Source organism: Halichoeres trimaculatus, unplaced genomic scaffold (assembly GCF_033239565.1).
Source record: "Halichoeres trimaculatus isolate MK-OKI-2021-1 unplaced genomic scaffold, fHalTri1.1 fHalTri1_scaffold_19, whole genome shotgun sequence".
Taxonomy (NCBI): domain Eukaryota; kingdom Metazoa; phylum Chordata; class Actinopteri; order Labriformes; family Labridae; genus Halichoeres; species Halichoeres trimaculatus.
Window position 1 is genome coordinate 6837498 of NW_027437197.1, and position 21799 is coordinate 6859296.

Genomic DNA, 21799 nt, shown 5'->3' on the forward strand with positions numbered 1-21799 from the left:
TTTGGTGGCGGTGACGCGAAGTATCGCGAGAGTAAAAAAACGCAGCACGCTTCCTTCCCTCGTGGGCTCCCGTCGCATGATACAAACACAACAATCATGTCTGCAGTGGGATTCTGTGGAGAGTGGTTTATTTTCAGCTGTGACACCAAACTTATAGCTGTTCATACCAAAGAAGACAGGTGTGTTTCACATTACATATCTAAATTATTATTTTTAATGAGTTTTTTTTAACGTTTTATCCTCTTTTTTAGCTAGTTAGCTCGCAGTGTTAGCAATCTCTACTACTGTCATTCATAGTGAAGGCTGTTAGTGACAGTTAATTATCAAAGTTTGTACAAGTTTAGAGAAAAATCCGCGATGTTTGAGCTGATTTATAAGTATTTTAGTCACAGGAATTACAACTGAGGTCATGTTATGATTCTATGTCATTATTTCTTTGTTTTCTTCTTTTGTTTTTCGTTTTAATGTAGTTTCAGCAAGTTTTTGTTGTAGTTTGCTAGTGTATTTCCTGTTTTATTTGTGTAATTGTTTAGTTTGATTTCTTAAGTTTTGGTCATTTCTTTTGGGTTTTTTGAAATTTAAGTCAGAATATTAATTCAACCCTAAGATATATCTCTTCTTTCATTATTTTTCTTTCAGAGAGCCGTTTGTGTTTGACTGCAGCACCGCAGAGAAGAGGCCGAAAAATACTGGAGAGGACAACAGCAGGTAAGACACAAAGATGAGTTAGCATGTTTTATTATTGTGTTGTCTGGAGTCCAGTCTGGAGTCAAAAATGAAGCTACTTGCTTCAATACGGTCATAGTAAAAAGGACAATATGGGTCTCCATAAATACCTATCACTGTTTCTTGTTACTTGTAAATAAAGAGAAATGATGCAGGACAATTGAGTTGCACTATAATTATGAGAGCAGTCTATTTATCAAGTCATCATCTTTAATTTCCCTCCTCTGATGCCAGCGATGGCGGCGCCTCAGAAGAAACTGGAAGTGACAAAGTCCTTGCCTTCACTGTGTCTCCATCTGGAAAGCTGGTGGCGCTGACGGATGACAACAAGAGACTGGTCCTGTTCCAGTCTGAGCCTTCATGGAAGTGTGTCAGCATCAGGTATGACTTTGACTCTATCCTTTCTGTTACAGCAGCTCCACACACTGTTTAGATGTTGATGTAAGGTGCTTGTGCTGCACAGGTGGGTGGTGAGGAGGTGCACGGCTTTGCTGTTCAGCCAGACGGAGGAGGAGCTGCTGGCAGCTGACAAATCAGGAGATGTTTACTCCTTCTCAGTGACAGAGACGCAGAAGGAGGGAGAGCTGAAGATGGGTCACCTGTCCATGCTGCTGGCTGTAGTAAGGAAATATACTGAAGACACTGCTCCATTCTGTCAAACCACTAAGATCTGTTATGTTTAAAGCACATTAACACCTTTACCGATGAGCTTCTCACTCTGCAAACATAGAGACGTGATGCTAACATCGAATACCATGTTAATGATGTACAAAAGTAAAGTATTTTCTATTTCTATTTCTATTGCTCTCTTCTATTTCTAATGAGTAATGTGCTGTTTATCTTTAGTGTATGCTTATGAATCACTTAATTCTAGCAATAATAAATTGAAACTTTTTATGCACCTTTAATTCAGCATTTCTCTTTTCCTCTTTCTCTCAGGCTGTTTCTCCAAACAACAAATTCCTCATCACAGCCGACCGTGATGAGAAGATCAGAGTGAGCCACCTCAAGTCGCCGCACAACATCCAGTCCTTCTGCCTCGGGCACCAGCAGTGAGAATATAATTGCATTGTGTTCAACAGTCCAGGAATTACAGATTTAAAACTTGAAATCTGAAAATCATCATAGGTGCTTGAGTGCTGATTTCATACCGTGTTCTTGGTTTTCTCCTCTGCTTCCTCTCAGGTTTGTTAGCGCTCTGCTGATCCCTGCAGCTCATCCACACTGGCTGCTGTCTGGGTCAGGGGTATGTGAGTGTGTGATTAATAAGGACACACATTTACAAGCTTTATCGTTTTACCTTTTAGTCTATGTTATTGTGATCATGGAGACGGTAATGTCTCCGTTTCACTTGTTAGGTCAGTTTTTCTGCCGCTGAAAAGGTGCTTGAGTGTAATTGCTGGAGAAAAGCGTGTGGAGGCTTTTTGAAGCCAATGTTTATGTTTGTTTTGTTCATAAAAAGATTTTGTTTTTCATTAGGATGGTACGTTAAAGCTGTGGGAGTTTGAATCTGGCCGTAATCTGCAGAGCTGTGACCTCAGTGAGCTGGACAAGATGCCTCCCCCTGATACTGACAAACAGATGGTATGAAAAGTGTTCAACTCTGACAACTCATGGACTTAAATATTCTATACTCAGTTCACATAGACCAAGCTCGATGCCCACAGTGGGTCTGGCGCTTCCTTGTGACGCCACCAGTCACCCCATCACTGTATTACTTGCGCTTATTTTAGCATGTTAGCATTTAGCCCAAAGCCCCCGCTGGGCAGCTGGCATGGCTTCAGCATCTTTGTTTTGTTGTTATGAACCTCTTCTTTGTGTTTCTCTGCTGAGCTGTGGCAGAGAGAGGGAGAAACAGGTCAGACACACACACTGTAACTCAAAGCTCCTCTGTCTGTGGGTTTGTGTCCTCACAGATGGCTGTGGCACCAGATTCAGATGGCCTGTGCATTTCTTTATGATTTAACTGCAGCAAACAGGGTGTAACACTGTCGTACACAACACAAAGGGTCATTTTTAAGTTATTTATTTTTATATTTTTTTCTACTTTTTCTACTTTTGTAATATTAGCGTTTTCTTTTTTCATGTTTTCATGATAAATGTACTGAGAGAGTGGGGTTTAAACCAGGGTCAAATTCCTTGTATTGTTAAAGATACTTGGCGAATAAAGGTGATTCTGATTGTTTAAGTTAAATCAAATGATTGGAAAATTTTAAAGAGCTGTAAAGGTTGATGCTTGTTTATTATAATTTTCTTTTCTTTAATATTTACCCATAATCCTGCAGCTGAAAGCAGTAACTTCTGTATAGTGGGCATAAATAATGAGAGGACTCATCCTCTAAATCTGCTTTTCCTTCATTTCCCAGAAGCCCACTGTGTGCCGCATCAGCAGCTCACCTGATGCTCAACATGTAGCCGTGCTATGTGACAGGTGAGTGTCAGAAACACTCAGTGACAATGACTTTGTAGCATGGCAACAGTGGAGGAGAATTCCAGAGTGCCTGATTCCAAAGTGCTGGTGGAGCCTTAAAGAGACAGCAGCTGAAATTAAGTGTTTTAAAGACACTTAGATGAGATAAATTGAACATTTTTAGAGCTGAGGGTGAAGATGAGATTGTAAACTTTTCTTCCTGGTGTGTCTGTGCAGGACTCCCCCCTCCGAAAGCTCTTTATAACTGTGGCATGTCCCTATAGCATGTCAGCTGGCTGTAAGCTATTTTTACCTCCTGTGTTGAAGCCTATTTCTGGACACACAGTATGGACACACAATGTCACAGTGAGGCTCCTCACACTGTATGTCGTGAATGTCGGTCAAAGGCCAGAGATTTGAATTCCTCCTAACAGTGACGGTCTGATGTCTCTTCTTGTCCTCAGAGTGTCCACGGTTCAGTTCTTCGCTCTGAAAGAAGGAGAGGAGAAGATTGTCCCACATAGCAGGCTCTCCCTGCCACACTGCCCCGTAGACATGACCTTTGACCCCGAGGGCCGACTGTGGGTGTTAACGGACTCCAGAGATACACCTGTCCAAATCTACTCACAGAGACAAGACTCCTGGGAGGTATGATGTTATAAATTCAGGTTTTCATTCCTGTTTTAGATTCAAACAGATACAGAAGGAGGATTTGAGGGTTCGGTCTTTACTGTAAACCATCAGTGAGAAGGGAAATAAACATCAATTCCTCTTTTAAACAGCAGAGGGTGCTGTTTCCCATTGACATCTTCTATCTGTAGCAGGCTGTACAGACATCGATCAACTGAAGTTTTAAACCTCAAAAGTGTCCCCACCTCTCCTCCATGTTCTTTAATGTTCTCTTTAGAAACGTCAAACTCTGAAGGCGTCCCCTCAGGTTCATGAAGTCAATTATTTTTTCTCAACTCCTCCTCCGACTCGCACACATCATTATTTACATTTTCTGTGTGGGCGGATCCATCAGATCTCCACACATCCAAACAAGGACATGACTCACCTCAGCTGTAACACCATACACACACACGCACACACACTTTCTGCTGCTTTCTACTGATGCTCTGTTACTATGATTCTCTTCATTAAACATTTCATTTACACTTTCATTTGTCGGTGTGTGTAAATGACATCTGGTGGACACACAGCACACTCTCTCTGAGTCGAGTCCTTTTTACTGCAGCTGCTGACTAAAGCTGTGAATAAGATGTTGAAAAAGCATTATATCCTTATCACCTCTATTTTTTCTTGGTTTACTGTGTAGAATATCCTTGGTGGCATAGATTCAACAAGGTACTGGAAACATTCCTCAGAGAGTTTGGTCCATATTGACATGATAGCATCACACAGTTGCTGCAGATTTGTCGTCTGAACATCCACGATGAGAATCTCCCGTTCCTAAACATCCCAAAGGTGCTCTATTGGATTGAGATCTGGGGACTGTGGAGGCCATTTGAGTACAGGGAACTCATTGTCATGTTGAAGAAACCAGTCTGAGATGATTCCAGCTTTATGACATGGAGCGTTATCCTGCTGGAAGTAGCCATCAGAAGATGGGTACACTGTGCTCATAAAGGGATGGACATGGTCAGCAACAATACTCAGGGAGGCTGTGGACTTGAAACCATGCTCAGTTGGTACTAAGGGGCCCAAAGTGAGCCAAGAAAATATCCCCCACACCATTACACCAGCAGCAGCAGCCTGAACCGTTGATACAAGGCAGGATGGATCCATGCTTTCATGTTGTTGAGGCCAAATTCTGACCCTACCATCCGAATGTGGAGCAGAAATCCAGACTCATCAGACCAGGCAACGTTTTTCCAATCTTCTATTGTCCAGTTTTGGTGTTGCTGTGTGAATTGTAGCCTCAGTTTCCTGTTCTTAGCTGACAGGAGGGTCACCCGGTGTGGTCTTCTGCTGCTGTAGCCCATCTGCCTCAAGGTTGGACGTGTTGTGTGTTCAGAGATGCTCTTCTGCAGACCTCGGTTGTAACCAGTGGTTATTTGAGTTACTGTTGCCTTTCTATCAGCTCCAACCAGTCTGTCCATTCTCCTCTGACCTCTGGCATCAACAAGGCATTTTGTCCCACAGAACTGCTGCTCTCTGGATATTTTCTCTTTTTAGGACCATTCTCTGTAAACCCTAGAGATGGTTGTGGGTTAAAATCCCAGTAGATCAGCAGTTTCTGAAATACTCAGACCACGTTCAAAGTCACTTAAATCAACTTTCTTCTCCATTCTGATGCTCAGTTTGAACTGCAGCAGATCGTCTTGACCATGTCTACATGCCTAAATGCAGTGAGTTGCTGCCATGTGATTGGCTGATTAAGTGTTGGTGTTTAAAAGCTGATGAAGTTTACAGATTTTATACCGAGGTAGTAAAGGAAAGTTAAAGTTGTCCGAAACAAAAAAGTATAAGACCACCAAATTTCTCCCCTGTCAGCTTTGAGTGACGAAGATTCTCAGAGAAAACGTGGAGGTTGAACGAAGTGTCTTTCTCCTGTTTCCTCCAGCGCTCTGCAGAGATCCCGGAGCTGCTCCGAGTGACTGAAGCTCTGCAGCCTCACAGTCAGACACTTCAGGGTGAGTCACTCGTCACTCACACTCATCCACGTTTCCACGCCACCTTTTAGCCTCTCGTCAGTGCTTCCCTCGCTGTCCCACCTCTCACCTCCTCATCTCACTCGCCCCCAGCAGTCAGAAATAACCTGCAGAGTCTCACGAGCTCACACCCTGCCTCCCCCAAAACATCTTGTGGGACTAACGTGGGGAAACGAGGGCTGAGAATGAGACTGACAAACTTTCTCAGTGGGAGCAGTAGACAGAAGTTTTATCAGTCTCATCCCCTGCAGAGTTTGCATCCATCCTCTCATTAATCTTTCTCCCCCTCTCCTCTCACACATCAGCCTCCATGAAGTCCAGCAGCCGGTACGAGCACCTGTACAAGGTGGTGTTTGACAACGTGACGACGTACCGGCAGAAGAAGCAGCAGAGGTTGGAGGAGCAGCAGATGAAGAGGAAGACTGCTCAGAGCAGGAACGGCAATGAAAAGAAGAAAGCAAAGTCGCAGTCGTCATCCTGAGCAGACTCTTTGAACTGAGGTTTAGTTTCTTTTACATTTGATGAATCTGAGTTGTAAATCTGGAAGAGTGTGCAGAGCTCTGACTCTGATATTTTTTATGTTTGGCTCTAATTTCTGGCTGATTTTCTATGAATAAACATTCAGCTGCACGTCTGTTTCCACATTCATGGTTGGATGCAACACGCTCTGTGAGTCTGCTCCATATGTCACTGTGATTTCCTGAAGGAAGCTCCACGGCTTGATCAGAATCTGGTTTTCTGCAGAGAATAAATTCAGTCAGTTGAACTCATAAACTCATGAAAATTGAGGCAAGATTAACTCATTCACTGCAAGACATTTTCAGAGCATCTTGAATGATCTTTCAAGACCCAAATAATATTGTTTTCTCTGACTATGTAAACATCAAAACTACCTAAGAAGAGTGGACTCTCTTCTTTTATGTCTCTCTTCCTGTTTTTGATTAAAAAAACAGACAAAACTGAATTTTTTGATTGCATTCATCTCAGGTGCTCCATCCTTTGATCATCTCCATGATCTCCATCGTCTTTCCTCACGATGGCGCCGCTCTTTCTCTCTGAACTACCACGACACATCCTCAGTTAGAGCGTGAGCTGCCTAAACTTTTCTGACTTGCAGTGTCTCGCTATGTCTCTGTCATCTCACATCTTCTCCTCATATCGATGCTGAGCTCTCATCCAAAGAGCACACTGCTCTCACCCACAGTAGTTTACGAGCATGATTCTGATTGACAAGCTCCCCCTGCTGAAAATCATAATTTACTTTTATAGACGCAGCAAACGGTTGAAACCAAACTGACATCTATGGACGTTGATGGCAGCTAGGGATGGTAAAAAAATATGCATGTTTTTCATAATAAAATCTCAGTTGTTTTCAATTTAACATATTTATTCTTCAAGATATGACCTTGTAATGCTGTGTTCATGTTCAGCATGGAAAATCACCTACTCTTCCACTTCCTCACAGTCACAAGGATGTACCTGGTAACTTTGACTGAATTTCGGTTGTACCTATAAAAGTACCTAATTCGGTACCCAGCGTTGGAAAGATCAATGCATTTTTATCTAGCAGTGACAGATATGTGAATATGATTCACTGCTTTAGTGACCGTCACCAGCCCTCCCTGTAAGCTACTTCATCAAATCAAACTTTATTTAACCCCTGACGAGAGCTGAAGGGGAGGGCTGTGCCACACCACAGTGTGAAAGAAGGGGAAACAGTGACAGACAAGACAAGACAAGACAAAACAACTGGCAGAAGGACAAACAAGAATTGTAGTTAGTTTAAGATAGTAGTCCAAGTGCTGTGCTGATCTAAGTCCATACAGGAAGTAAAGAAACCAGGGACACCAGAGATGAGGGGTCTTGATAATAGGGGTGAGATATGGAGGGGCACGCGTCACGGTACCCATCCTTAATGGCAGCAAACACGCACATTTTAGTACATGCCAGTTGAAAAAAAAGTGGATTTACATATCCTCTCTTCTTTGTGTCTTCATTTGATTTGTCATACACTACAATTTTGTATCGTCCTAGAATTCAAATTCTTTATTTGGGGACCTTAAGCAGATATGAGTTTAAAATGTGATTAATTAGATTGATTAATTAATTACTAATCCTGTAATTAATTTGATTATTTTTTTAATTTCCTAGTTTTAACATTTTCAGCTGTTGATACCAGCATGAAATATTTCATCAACAGCTGTGATAATCCTTCAATGTGTGTGGAGATGTTAGTGCCTCGTGTGGACAAAGCGTGTAGTACACCTGGCTGTTTAAAACTTTACTTCCTAGAATATTTTAATCCAGCTTTCTTTTGGTTTTCAGAGAAAAACTGAACAGGATCAACATGATCCAGGGGCAGACTTTTAAAGATTACCAAAACCTGGACAAGAGTCAACACCAACTGAGAGTCCTTCACATTAAAACCTCCTCCTTTCTTTATGCCTCTTGTAAAAGGTCTGAGTGAAGTCTGTAATCTGCTTTATTTCCTTTAATCTTGTGTTTTTATAACATGTAAATATTACATGTTGTAGAGATTTTAACACAAAACAGATCATCTGATTAGGTTCCCTCTGAAAAACAAGCCCCAGGTTTTCAAAAGCTGTGAAGGGCGTGAAAGTTAGCCTCCTGAATTCCTTTACAACCAAGAAACACATTTTCCAGCTTGTGATATAAATAATCAGAAGACCTTTCTGAGACTTACCTCTGCTGCTCTGATTGATGAGAGCAACATGTAATTTGCTGTAATAAGGCAGGATGTGCAAGTATAAAATGGTTAGAGAAAAGGTTAAAATATCCATACCTTTAGTTCCACAGAAACAAACGTCAAAGAGCCAAGATTTTTATTTCATGTAATTCTTTATTTTTTGTAGGAAAGAACAAAAGTCACTAAAAATCTGTACAATCTGTAAAAAACCAACACATTTCAAATAAAAAACAATCCTCTGTATCTAAATAGTCTGAACTGAAGTTTCTGTGCTGTACAAACGTTGACCCTTCCTGGAAAAAGCTCGGGGTCGTCTGTCTGCTCCTGCGGTCCGTCAGTGGTTTGTAACGTTGCTGCTTCAAACGCACCTTCACTGTCACAGATCAGACTCCTGCTGCTCCTCCGCTCGTCTGCAGAGGACAGCCCAACCAGGAGCGACGTGTCGGACATCTTCACTTCACACCACACTGCTGCACTCGTGCTCTTTGCTGCCGAAACACACACAAACACACACGTTAGTAAGATCCATGGAGTTTAATCTCTGAGAGCTTTCATCTGAAAACTCTCCTCCTCACCTTCTTCATCATTTACTTCTTCTTCCCTCCCATGGTCAGGTTCTCAGTCTTCTTCTTCTGCACCTGAAGGGAAGAAAGTTTCATTATCAGCCTGGATAGATCACAAACTTTCCTTTTAAAGTCATTATGGAGATCTTCTGACCTCGTTCATGGCGTCATCGATCTGTTTGAGCTCCTCGTATCGGTCTCTGGACTCTCTGAGTGGAAGCACCATCGCCTCCTCGATCTGCGGGAACAACTGTAACACACACAAATGTACAATACTTATTAATTCAAACTGAAAACTCTAAAAAAACGAGAATGAGAGTATTCCTGCACACTCACCTTCATCACCGTCTCAAACATGGGGATTAGGACGAACTTGATGAAGCCGATCTGAGCCGTCGGCTTCGTGACCTTTTCTCTGTCCATGAACGGAGCCACAGGAAGTCCCTCGGCCTTCTCTCTGTCGCTCTGAGGGAAGCAAAGATGCCGACAGAAGAGAATCAGAGTCTGAACACAGCTTCAGTTAACAGATCGACGATAAAAAAAGTCCCTGTCTCACCTGCATGAAATACTCCTCCAGCAGACAGTCCACCCAGGGCTCAGCCACCTCCATCGGCCGCACCTCGTTGGAGATGTCACAGCACTTTATGAGCACCATCTTCAGCTGCACAGAGAGGTAAAGTGGGTTATTATAGGCAAAACTGTTCATACTGTTGCATCACCACTGGACCAGAAACTTGGACTTACACAGGTGACGTGCTCCTCGTCCGTGTAGTCGAAGTTGTCGACTTTCTGTTTGAAAGAGTCGAGGATCTCACCGTGTCGAGCCATGTCTGTGGCCAGGATCAGAGTGATGGTTCCCTGAGAGACAGCAGGAGGTGAGACAACAGACACAACCTTTTTCATCCTATAAGACCTCCACCAAGCATATTGTGATCGTCATGCAGCACTTTAGTCCGTCTTTAATGTTGTACTCCCTTTCAGCAGACTGTCTGCTACAATTTGGTGTTAGTTGCAGGTTTGTACGATAATTTGTTTCCTGACAGTGTTAAAAACTCTGGATCTTAGTATCAAGAATATTTCCAGGATCTGGATCTTACTTTTACATCTGTCAGAAATTATGGTGACCTTGTCTTGTATTGTTTTGCAAAGCAATCTGACCATTTATGGTGGAGTTATATACACATATGGTGAAAACAGCCCTATCTCACAATGATAAAGAATCATTTAAAAAAAATCCTGGATCTAGATGATGATCCAGATCACCTCCAAAATTTAATCACTTCTTCCTTATCCCATTTTGAACAATTCCTGAAAAATTTCATCAAGGTCTTTTCGTTATTTTTTGAGTTATGTTGTTCACAGACAAACAAACTCTCCCAAAAAGTTTTGGGTACTTATACTTTCCTGGACCTGGAGTAGTTATTTTTAGCTGACTTTTTACTTCTCTTTACATTTTTAGACAAATGTCTGTACTTTTTACTCCCTACATTAAAAAAAAATAGCCTCATTACTCCGGTTTCCTTTTGGCTTGGTAAAAAAAGAACAAAGAACAAACAAAAACAATTGCGCCAATCGGGAAGAGTGAATTGGATCGTGGTTGGATGAGAGGTATACGCATCACACTGCCTGAGCATGAGTTACAATAATGAGGCACAGTGAAGTTCTCACTAGAACATTTATTTAACCATCGGTAGGTGAACACACTGAGCATCATGACGGTCTTATAACATGAAGAAGACCCAGTGCTGCGCTCTGCTGGCACAAAACAAAAAAACAGCATCTTCTAAGTACGGTAGCTCTTACGGGAAAAATATAATAATTATTCAGCAAATTATCTATAGTAACCTTGAATTATTTATGCTTTGGTTTGGCACTGCATGGGAAATAAAATTAATCTGGCTTACAAGGGAGGGCGGGTGTTGCCATTGGGTGGCAGAGCGCTCATAGGGAGACACTGAGGGTGTTGTGGTAGTGTCTAAATAAAGTAATCAAACATTTTGGCTAGCCCAGCCGCTTTAAATTTTTCAACGTTAACATTTTAACCAAACTTTTGTCATTATGGCCTTTAGAGTGCACTTGAGGTCCCTGTGGCGAGGCCTAAGCTTTTGACCTTAATGGCACTTTTTCCTCTTTTGTTACTTTTACTTTTATACTCTAAGTTTTGAAACCATAGACTGTATATAGAGAGGACGAAACTTTTCAGAAAAAGAGGCAGCCAAATGATATCTTCAAATCACCACAACAATCAGACGTGAGAAACATTTCTACGAGGTGTATTAATTTTTTAAAGTTTGACCACAGCCCATCTGGAATGACTGGAGAACTAGATTTTTTTGACCTATACTGCAGCCAGCCACCAGGGGGAGCAGTTTTTGTGGAGACCTCACTTTGAGCCAAGCAAGCAGACGATCATTTTTTGTACAGTCTAACCAGGCAGACCAAAGCTCAAATCGATACTTCACCTTCGACAAAAGTCTTTTCAAACTGTACTATCTATACTTCTTGAGTGACGAATGTGAATACTTTTTACACCTCTGCTCCTTGGCCGAGGTAGTACGTTTATAAAAAGTTAGTGGAGAAGGATGTCAACGCTTCCTTACCTGGCGTATCTGTTTGAAAGCTTCGGGGTCAAAGTTGGAGAAGATGTTGCACTCGGGCTGAGACAGGATGTGGAAAGCGACGGCACAGTGATGATTCTCCAGAGGAGAGATGTCGTTGTAACGAACCGCCAGCTCTGTTCTGGCATTAATCTGGTACCTTAAAGAGAGACACACAGACAGAGAGGAAGAGGAGGAGGAGGAGGAGGAGATGAGGGTGACTAAACCAACTATTACTAAAACAGCCTGATTCACAAAGATTGCACAGCTGTTGCATCCTCTCAAGCCAAATGAGCCAGAAAGAAACCGTCTTCAGTCTTCGGCTGAGCAAAGAAAGTAGGGAGGCGAGAGACGAGGTGGTGAAAGAAAAACAAAGCGATGAAAACAATGTGTGTCTTACGTGTTGTTATATCCAGGGTGATCGAGGTCGTGACACACAGCAGCTGTCATCAGAATCAAAAGATCGATTGGTGTGAACTTCTCCTGAAACACACACACACGTTTACATTAATAAATGCATCAATTAAGTTTAATTATATGTGTGGACTCCTGCCGTCCTCCTGTTAGCTGCCTCAGAGACTATTAAAGTGTGTGTATGTGTGTGTGTGTGAGACCTCATTAGCACAGACTGGTGCAGATCCTTTATAATCAGCTCAGATAATTAAACCTCTGGTGAATAGTCGCTCCTAACAACAACACAGAGACTCTCCCCTCTTTCTTCTTTCTCATCCTCCTCATCCTCTCTGTCCGTCTCCCCTGAGCTTTCTCATCCCCCTCATGTCTCTGCAGCTCATCATCCAATAAAAAGCATGACCACATGTTTCATTCCTAATTATCACCATCGTAGGAGCTGTAATTAAAACCCAGCATTAAACAGAGGTTTACAGAGGGGGGTCTGTCTGAGGCGGATCACCTGCAGGCTGCAGAGGCAGATCATGCTGTACATCATCTGAGTGACGCAGAAACAGTGGCGGAAATTGTGGAAGGGGTTGTTCTTGTAGTTGTCGTGAATACAAAGCTGCAGAGAGGGAACAAAAAGAGGTTTGAGAGTGTTTCCTGTCAGGATAATAAATCACAAGCTGTTTTCCAAACCGCATACTACACTCGTAGTGCCCATTATTTTGGCCAAAATTCAGTATGTAGTATGCAAAAACTTGCAAAATCAAAAATCACAATGCACATGCTAACGCTGTTTGTTTATGCGGGTGGCAAGTTTTGGTGAATTACCACCATCTACTGGAAAGAGTCGGTATTACAACCTCTAGAGGAGAAAAAATCGAAACCCGATTTGTTGGGATTTTTTTGTTTGAAAATATAAAAACCAGGATTCTTTGTCAAAAAATCTTTTTTTTTCCACACTCAAATTCTTCATTCCAGTCTTTGTTTATAAACTGGATTGGAAAAAGTTACCACTTTTCTCCAGCAGAGGGTAAAATGTTTCTCTCTGACTCAGGCGATCTGCACTTTATGGGAAAATATGGCTCCTGATATAGTCTGTAGACATTATCATCATCCTTTAACTTTTTCACATTGTCTGGTGTTCAAAAAGCAAACTAAAAATCGCAAAAATTGTAATTATTGAAGAATTGCAATTTAAATTGAACTGGCACTCCAAAAATCGTAATAGAATCGAATCGCGAAAATAGCATATCGTCCCAGCCCTGATAACTACAATACAACAACACTAATCTCAGACGATCCGCGAAATAAAAGTGAAATAAACACCTGTAAATCTTGTCACTTCTAGTCTTTAAAAGGTGTTTACTTTTACAAATTCATGAAAGCCCAGATTAACCACTAACTCACTTTTTTAAACCATACGTCGATTATAGATATTGTAGAAGTGCTTTTTCCATCAGCTGTAAAAACAAAAATCCCTTCCAGATTTATTTATAGCAACAGAACCATGTTGAAATAACTTTTGGTGTAAGATAAAAAATCAAAAATGATGATTCTGCTGTGGTATGATTAACAAAATAACTAAAATGCTGAGATCTACCCATAGTTCGTACATCTGTATTAAACTCTTAAGACCCAGCGTCCACATATGTGGAGATTTCATTTCTGCCTCTCAGACCCATGATACTTCATTTTTTAAACTTTGACCAACATTTCACCCATTTTACTGGAAAATACAATATATATAAGAACAATTACACTACTGACAAACAACTGATAAAGAAATCATAACAAATAATCAAACTTCCAAACGTCCAAAACCAAGTTAACTTATTATACTTATTAAGTCTTAATTATTCAAAACAGCAAAGAGAATTAAGACACCAGACAAAAGCTCAGGTTTTAAGAGGTTAAAGGCAAAAAAACAAACCCATCAACTGTAGCTCTGCTTTCTAAAACTGAAACCAGACCACTATACTACAAAACAGACCCAACGGAACAGTAATATTACATACTACATACAAAAGCAATACGTAGTAGGTGGTTTGGAAAACAGAACAGGGTGTTGAATCTGTAGAGGTCTCACCAGCCATCGTTTGAGTGTGATGGGGTTGATGTTGAAGTCTTTGACCAGGCCGAGGTCGTGGTACATGTGCTCCAGACAGCTCAGCATCTGAGAGGAACCAGGAACAAATGATGCAACGGTTCATTGTACCATGTTGTTTCACACTTTTCTTACTCAAGTTTTAGCTGTTTTATTAAGAAAACTATCACTACACAGTCTTTTTTTAAACTGGCATCAACTGCTCCTGCACCAGCCAAACTGAGTCTCGCATTTAACTGAGTTTTCTGATTCATGGTTGTGTTAAGCTTAGCAACAGTTTGGCTTGCAGACCTGGATGCCCTGCCTTTAAAACCTTCAGATTTTTGGAATCAAACTGCCCTCTCAGTGTTTTTATGTCTAGTTATCAGTTTTACACTGCAAAAAAATGAAATCTTATCAAGTGTTTTTTGTCTTATTAGACTTAATATGAGCCACATTCACCTGAGCAGTCCAGAAAAAGGGCGAAGTAATTTGTATTAAGACATTTTTCTAGTTTCAAGCAAACTTTTCTTGTCCCATTGGTAATTTTTTTTCACTTCTTACAGGGAATTCAGACCTAATTTTTGTCTTTAAATGACTTGAAACAACATTTTTCTGAGCTGGTCAGGTGAATGTGGCTCATATTAAGTCTAATAAGACAAAAACACTTGATAAGATTTCAGTTTTTTGCAGTGTGTCTGTTTATGAGAGATCTTAGTGAATAATTTGGCTTTCTGAAAACAGCAAACAGAACATCAAGGACTCCTCACAGCCTCTTCAAATAAGTTAAGTTAAATCAGTTTTTCTTGGTTGAAGTGCTTTTCATCCCTGTGTTGTGTTTTAGAGAAGCTTCAAATCTGATAACAAACACTTTTGCTGCTATTGGACTTTTTAATCTGAATTTCTGCTCACTTCTCTTTGGTTTCCCAGCTTGATGGTAGCTGTAATATTAATCTCCATTGTGAGCAACACTATCCAAAAGTTTGCAGAAGCATTGAGTTCAACACTTGGGCTTTTTCTTTTGCGTATTACAACCAAAAAGGGAGCTGAGAGAGAAAACTCTCACATTCTGCTGTTGCCAGAATAAACAGTGTGTTGGAGCCAAACCTGCGCGTTTATGCCAGGATTATCACTGTTTATGGTGACGAGATGATTGTTCCTGTGCAGTGACTAAAAATAGTCACCTTTGCAGGGATTTAGGGGCACTTTTAGAGGCTGGTAAACTGTTAGACACTGACTAATTACTAAAGAAAGGAACATGGATAGTTAATGAGAAGGGGCTCGAGCATGCACCCCATGAAGCTGCAACAACCGTTTTCTGCATCCCAGGCAAAAATGCATGCATAAAAACTTCAAATAAATGTTTAAAATTACTTCAACATCCACAGATTTAAATGATTTGTCTATAACAGGTGTATTTTCTTGATTCTAGTTGCAACTAGCGTCAGAAAACTACACTAGAAGCTTGCAGCAGCACTTTAGTCAGTTCAGGGTCGTCATGAAATCTTTTACTATCGATGACATAACACTGAACTCTCTGAGGTAATAAATATCACACACTGATTATTTACGGCTTTATAATCAGTGGATTTAACCGTAATAGCTCACAGTCATGACCTTGAATAAGAACATACAGGTGTATTTATCAGTTCGTCTCACCTCATTCGGCTCCCACTGCCAAGCATCGAATGTAGGCAACCTAAGAGCTTCTATAGTCTCTGTAGAGAGGTGGTACTACACACACGTAAACACACAAACACACACAGGGCAGCAGGGCAGAGAGGGCACACAGGGGGGAGAAGAGAGGGGAAGTGTGGGTGAGACGGGTCAAGCAGGATGGTCAGTCTTACCTCGTTGGCCTCCCACTGCCAGGCATTGAAGGCGGGTTTTTTGAGAGCCTCTATGGTCTGCTGAGACAGCATGTACTGCAGGCAACAGAGCTCGCAGTTAACCCTGTCTGACCCCGTCTGACCCTGAGCAAACACGCTACTACACACACCTACAGTAACGTCCACGGAGAGGGACTTCAGTCATCACTACAACCTCTTTAATTTTTACACAATGTGTGCAACAATCATGTGACAAAGATGACGGAAGTACACACGGTTAAAGTGACACCGTGGATTATGATTAACACACAGTGACCTACTATGCTGCACAGATTATATCTGGAAACTGATCAGACTTTCTGGAAGAAGAGCTTCCTTTTTAAAGCACCAAAAGTCTCCATGAATAGTTAGAATAGGCAGGTATTCAGTGTTTCACCTGCAGTGACCTGGGCCCAAATTAAATCCAATGAATGTGTTTAATCCCCAAAAAGGTGCCTGTTAGTATGTGGTGTTTTCTAAGAGCTCTAAATATTCCCCACTGTTTCACCACAGGAAACATTTCTAGGACTCTCTTTGCTCTTCATGTTTGGTGAAAACACAGCAGATATACACTCGCTGGCCACTTTATTAGCTACACCTGGCTAGTACCAGCTGAACCCCTTTTGAGAGTTTGGTCCATATTGACATGATAGCATCACACAGTTGCTGCAGATTTGTCGGCTGAACATCCATGATGAGAATCTCCCGTTCCACCACATCCCAAAGGTGCTCTATTGGATTGAGATCTGGGGACTGTGGAGGACATTTGAGTACAGGGAACTCATTGTCATGTTGAAGAAAGCAGTCTGAGATGATTCCAGCTTTATGACATGGAGCATTATCCTGCTGGAAGTAGCCATCAGAAGATGGGTACACTGTGCTCATAAAGGGATGGACATGGTCAGCAACAATACTCAGGTAGGCTGTGGACTTTAAACCATGCTCAGTTGGTACTAAGGGCCCAAAGTGAGCCAAGAAAATATCCCCCACACAATTACACCAGCAGCAGCAGCCTGAACCGTTGATACAAAGCAGGATGGATCCATGCTTTCATGTTGTTGAGGCCAAATTCTGACCCTACCATCTGAATGTGGAGCAGAAATCCAGACTCATTAGACCAGGCAACGTTTTTCCAATCTTCTATTGTCCAGTTTTGGTGTTGCTGTGTGAATTGTAGCCTCAGTTTCCTGTTCTTAGCTGACAGGAGGGTCACCCGGTGTGGTCTTCTGCTGCTTTAGCCCATCTGCCTCAAGGTTGGACGTGTTGTGCGTTCAGAGATGCTCTTCTGCAGACCTCGGTTGTAACCAGTGGTTATTTGAGTTACTGTTGCCTTTCTATCAGCTCCAACCAGTCTGTCCATTCTCCTCTGACCTCTGGCATCAACAAGGCATTTTGTCCCACAGAACTGCTGCTCACTGGATATTTTCTCTTTTTGGGACCATTCTCTGTAAACCCTAGAGATGGTTGTTGGTTAAAATCCCAGTAGATCAGCAGTTTCTGAAATACTCAGACCAACAACCATGCCACGTTCAAAGTCCCTTAAATCACCTTTCTTCCCCGTTCTGATGCTCGGTTTGAACTTCAGCAGATCGTCTACATGCCTAAATGCATTGAGTTGCTGCCATATGATTGGCTGATTAGAAATTTGCATTAACGAGCAGTTGGACAGGTGTGCCCAATCAAGTGGCCAGTGAGTGTATAGCATTTTATCTACCTGTAATCTGCAGAATCACCTGCATAAAAAAGGGATGTAACGATACATTCAACTCACAATTCAATACATTTCCTATACTGAGTTAATGATGCGATTTTCTCACGATTTCTTTCAACAGATAGATTTTGCAGACAAAATATGACTGAAAAGATTCTTTAAATGTTTTTCTGCAACTGCAAAAAAACACATTTATATTTTTTTAATATATAAATACTACAAAATATATATTTTTTCTTTTTTTTTTAATTAGAAAATTCTATTTTTTATTTTGTGAAGTAAACAAGTGCCAGTGAAATTATATTGTATCTTGAAAAAAAAAAAAAAAAGTAAAAAATAATCTCTTCAAATAAACAATCTCATGTTTGCCCTAATTTAGGATTTTCCTTTTTTTTTATTAAGGAAAAACAGCCCCTCTATCCATTATTATTCCAAGATGTGATGCATCTTCACATTCCCAGTGTAAACACACAACTGTCAACAGTATAAGTGTGTGTGTGCAGACTCACCTTTGGGTACGAGGGGACGTCTCTGCGAGGAGTCAGCTTCTTGTTGTCTTCCAGAAAGTTACTAAAAACAAAACAAAAAAGCTTCAGAATGATTTAAAAGAATAAATAAAAACAGAGAAAATGTACAAAAGAGGAAAAAAAAACACATTTATAAAACCCCCCAAAATTATATATTTTTAAAGGATCCTCTGACACATTCACTTTCTTTCATCATGATTTTAGAATAAAACAAAAAAAGCCCCTTCAGTCTCACAGTGGGGATAATTTTCATCTTGTAAACAAAATAATTTGCTTTGAGGAAAATAATCTGTAGTGAGCAGGATAAAAGCAGCACATTGTGCAAGACCTGTAACTTTTTCCCGAAAGAGAAAACTAAGTGCAGTTTAAATTCATAATTTCATGCAACGTTAAAATTGGTTTTAAAATTAATGATTTGTCTTCTCAGCTTTTGTCTGCAAAATGAAAATGAAATCCTGTTCTTTGAGAGCCAAAGAAGCTTCATAAATGACTCATTCAGACCATAAAAGACTAAATTCTCCTTTAATAACTCCAGGGGAAAAAGTAATATGTTAGAAGTTGCTCACTTTAAAGATGAATGAGGAATAAAAAATGCAAGTCAATAACCTCCTTTAGTATTACGCAATTGCTTGATTAATATTTAATCTTAATCTTATCATCGTAATACTTTTAATCAGGTCAAAGTGCAGCAGATCCCTGCACAGAACCAGGACCTGCTCCCAAACAGCGGGTCATGTGATCAGGATCATCTGTCCCCAGATGTGTCATCTCTGTAAACACACCAAAGAGGGCGAAAGCTTCTACCTGTTGTTTCTGGACGCCATCTCCTCCCGAAGGTTCTTGATGTCGTTGCGACATTTCTCTATCTCCACCACCTTCATCCCCTCCACTGCAAAGAGAAACAGACGTTTATCAGATCTCCTGACCCTGACTCTGACACCTCCACGTCCTGACAGGAGGAGCAAACATCTACAGTCAGACCGGCTCACGGTGGAGTTCATCCTCACCCCCAGGTGTCATGTCGTCCATCTTTTTACACAGATCTGGAGTTTGACTTCTTCAGAGAGCATGTTGGAGCAGCAGGTGGGGATGAAAACTTTCTGCTGAGATAACTCTGAGTGTCTCTGAGAGCTCACTTTAAAACGAAGCCTGAGAGAAGCAGCGGGGGGGCAGGAGGACGTCTGAGAGTCGGATGATTGGACTCTCTGTGATTCTGCGTCCCCCTTTTGTCTGCCTCCTCGCTTCTTTTCATTTGTCCTCCTCCTCCTACTTAAAGAGGAAAGGTTGCCGCCGACAACACTCCAGCACCCGTTAGAATTGGTGACCATGGCGACCAAAGTGATGAGAGGATGGAGGATGTGTGTGGGTGCCACGCCGTTGCTGCAGCAACCAGGTATCGAGGCAATTGGCGTGCTCATGTGAAGTGGCTGTGCATCAGATGTGAGTTTCTCTTCTCAAGGTTTCTGCTCGAGTTTATTTTAACACAGAGGAGAGGAATTCAAACGGCTCCAACGATATCAACCAGCACTTTAAACACAGTGAGCTTTTATTTTGATGGAGAATGTCAGGGACATTTCACTCCTTTGATGATGATGATGGAGCTTTCTCTGTCTTTATTTGTCATTTAAAAAGGGCCGCTCTCTAAAATTAACCTCGCATTTAGTCAGTGGAGTTTCTGCACCTTCATTTTCAGCTGTGTTAATATTCAGAATTAAATGTCTCTGCAGAGATCATCATTCACAAGATGTCCTTGTTAAAAAAAGAAGCTTTTCATTCAAAAAAAGCACTTCCTCATTTGACTCTTGTTTGTCAGAAATAAAAATATCCTTTTTATTTAAAGGGGCTGTGAGGAGTTTGAAAGTGATTTTGAAAAAGTCTCTCTTCTAGATATATGCCTGATCGTGGAAGTGGAAGGTTTCTGCTTCTTAGCTTCCAGTTCGAGTTGACCAGAACCGGTTTGATCTACGGCACATCTAGGTCTCTATGACAAAACCACGCTGGCTGATAAAGTTTAGTTGTGAAAAGAGATAAAACACAGAGATTTGTGTTTTTCTCTGCTGAAAACGATTTCCGTGATTAATTTTATAGTGATGGTGGACACAGGAGCCTAACTGTCAGACAGAAAAAGGAAAGAAGAGCAGAAGAAAGCTTAACGGGAGAATGATCCAGCCTGAGCTAACCAGCTAATTAGCTAACTAGCTAACCAGGATTTACTGACGTTACACATTACAGACATGTTTTAGAGCACCGAGCTGCCGATAGCGCTACATATAACCGGCTGCTACAATGTTTGCTTGATGTCACGTTTCAAACCGTGGCGCTATGTAACTGTACAGATAAGTCCCTTACCTCAGCGCGTTGTATCTGGTAAAAAGTTGTCTTGAACAAAGAAAATTTGTTTAGTTCCAACCTCCATTTAATTCTAAAACGAACACACGCCTCGCTAAAAGTAATTCACGACAGTGTGCAAAGACTCCAGGCCACAAGGTGGCGAGGGAGTGCAAACAAAACAGATCCTCCTCATAGCATCTTTAACTTTAAACCTTTGAAAAACACATTATTTTATTTCATTATAAGGCTCCAGAATAGCTGACAAACCTGAACGAAGTCACTTTTTTTTTTAACCTAATCCATGCTTTATTTTTTGGGGGGGGGGTTATCCTATTAGCTTTAAAGCATCCCAATCAAGAATTAAGATGCTTAATTTAAGATGCTAACTGCTTGTTGAGTCCAGTTTTAGGGGCTACCTTCTTTGAAACAAAATGATCTGCCGGTTAAAATGAGTAGAAACCAAGCAGCAACCTCATGTCTAAAAATATGAAGCTGATGCTGAAGGGTGGAAAAACTGCAGTTCCTTAAGTGTCCACTTGAGGCTGTTTCCAAAAGTGATGGCAGCCACATACACACTGATTTAAAAAAAAGTCTTTTCAACATAGATACAAATGTTTTCAGCCTGGTTTAAAAAACAATTTGGGTCTGAAAAGCTCATTTCTTTATCAGCATTCTTTTGAAGACATAGACTCACAAGTTTTGCATAATGATCAAGCGGAAAACACACTGAGGAGTAAAGAAGCTAAAGGTTTAACTTAACTGCACCTCTTTGAAAACAGGGCTTCATAAGCCAGAGGGGTAGACTATGACTATGTTTTTTTACAGCATATGTATGAAAATGTGTCTTGTCTGAGTTCACACTTTGATTCAACAGAAACATGTAATCATCCTCCTCGTGACTGAAGCAGAAAGAAGACTCAGGTGAAGTCGTGAGGTGTTGTTATGAAAGGGCAGCGTCACGTGTCGATGCACATTCAGAGAGAAATCAGTGAAGGAGACTCTGTGACATGTGCAGGTTCGTGTGATGACATGCAGCCTGTCGTGTGAATGCATGATGGGAGACTGGGATGAAGCGTCATGCTCTGCCTACATGATCATATGTGTGGGGAACACCAGCTGTGTTACGTCACAAACTCCTGAATCCAGATTAAATCCAAAGAATTAAGATTTTGATTCATTTTTAGCACTACTAGCTTGCTAAGCTCAATCTGACTGGATGTTTA

General features: G+C 41.1%; 2 protein-coding genes across 3 annotated transcripts in view; one reads left to right on the forward strand and one right to left on the reverse strand.

Moving 5' to 3' along the window:
• The first annotated feature begins 6 nt into the window (after positions 1–6).
• On the forward strand, positions 7–8702 carry wdr4 (WD repeat domain 4). The gene is made up of 11 exons (XM_074694280.1): positions 7–179; positions 640–708; positions 961–1107; positions 1190–1346; positions 1666–1778; positions 1912–1972; positions 2206–2310; positions 3093–3157; positions 3601–3784; positions 5703–5772; positions 6096–8702. Exons 1-11 carry the CDS (start codon positions 97–99, stop codon positions 6269–6271), a joined length of 1230 nt encoding a protein of 409 aa, XP_074550381.1. The 5' UTR covers positions 7–96; the 3' UTR covers positions 6272–8702.
• Positions 8642–21799, reverse strand: part of pde9aa (phosphodiesterase 9aa) — a 37195-nt gene continuing 24037 nt past the window's right edge. Inside the window, exons 7-19 of one of the 2 annotated variants that reach the window (XM_074694277.1) lie at positions 19050–19134; positions 18228–18288; positions 15990–16064; positions 14143–14229; positions 12571–12675; positions 12058–12140; positions 11661–11817; positions 9805–9918; positions 9617–9721; positions 9397–9525; positions 9215–9310; positions 9073–9135; positions 8642–8985 (exon numbers count right to left, since the gene is read on the reverse strand). In XM_074694277.1, coding sequence (XP_074550378.1) covers positions 9085–9135; positions 9215–9310; positions 9397–9525; positions 9617–9721; positions 9805–9918; positions 11661–11817; positions 12058–12140; positions 12571–12675; positions 14143–14229; positions 15990–16064; positions 18228–18288; positions 19050–19134 — 1148 coding nt within the window. In that variant the 3' untranslated portion in view covers positions 8642–8985; positions 9073–9084. Of the gene's footprint in view, positions 8986–9072; positions 9136–9214; positions 9311–9396; positions 9526–9616; positions 9722–9804; positions 9919–11660; positions 11818–12057; positions 12141–12570; positions 12676–14142; positions 14230–15798; positions 15874–15989; positions 16065–18227; positions 18289–19049; positions 19135–21799 lie in introns of both variants that reach the window. The other variant, XM_074694276.1, reaches the window with a different exon arrangement.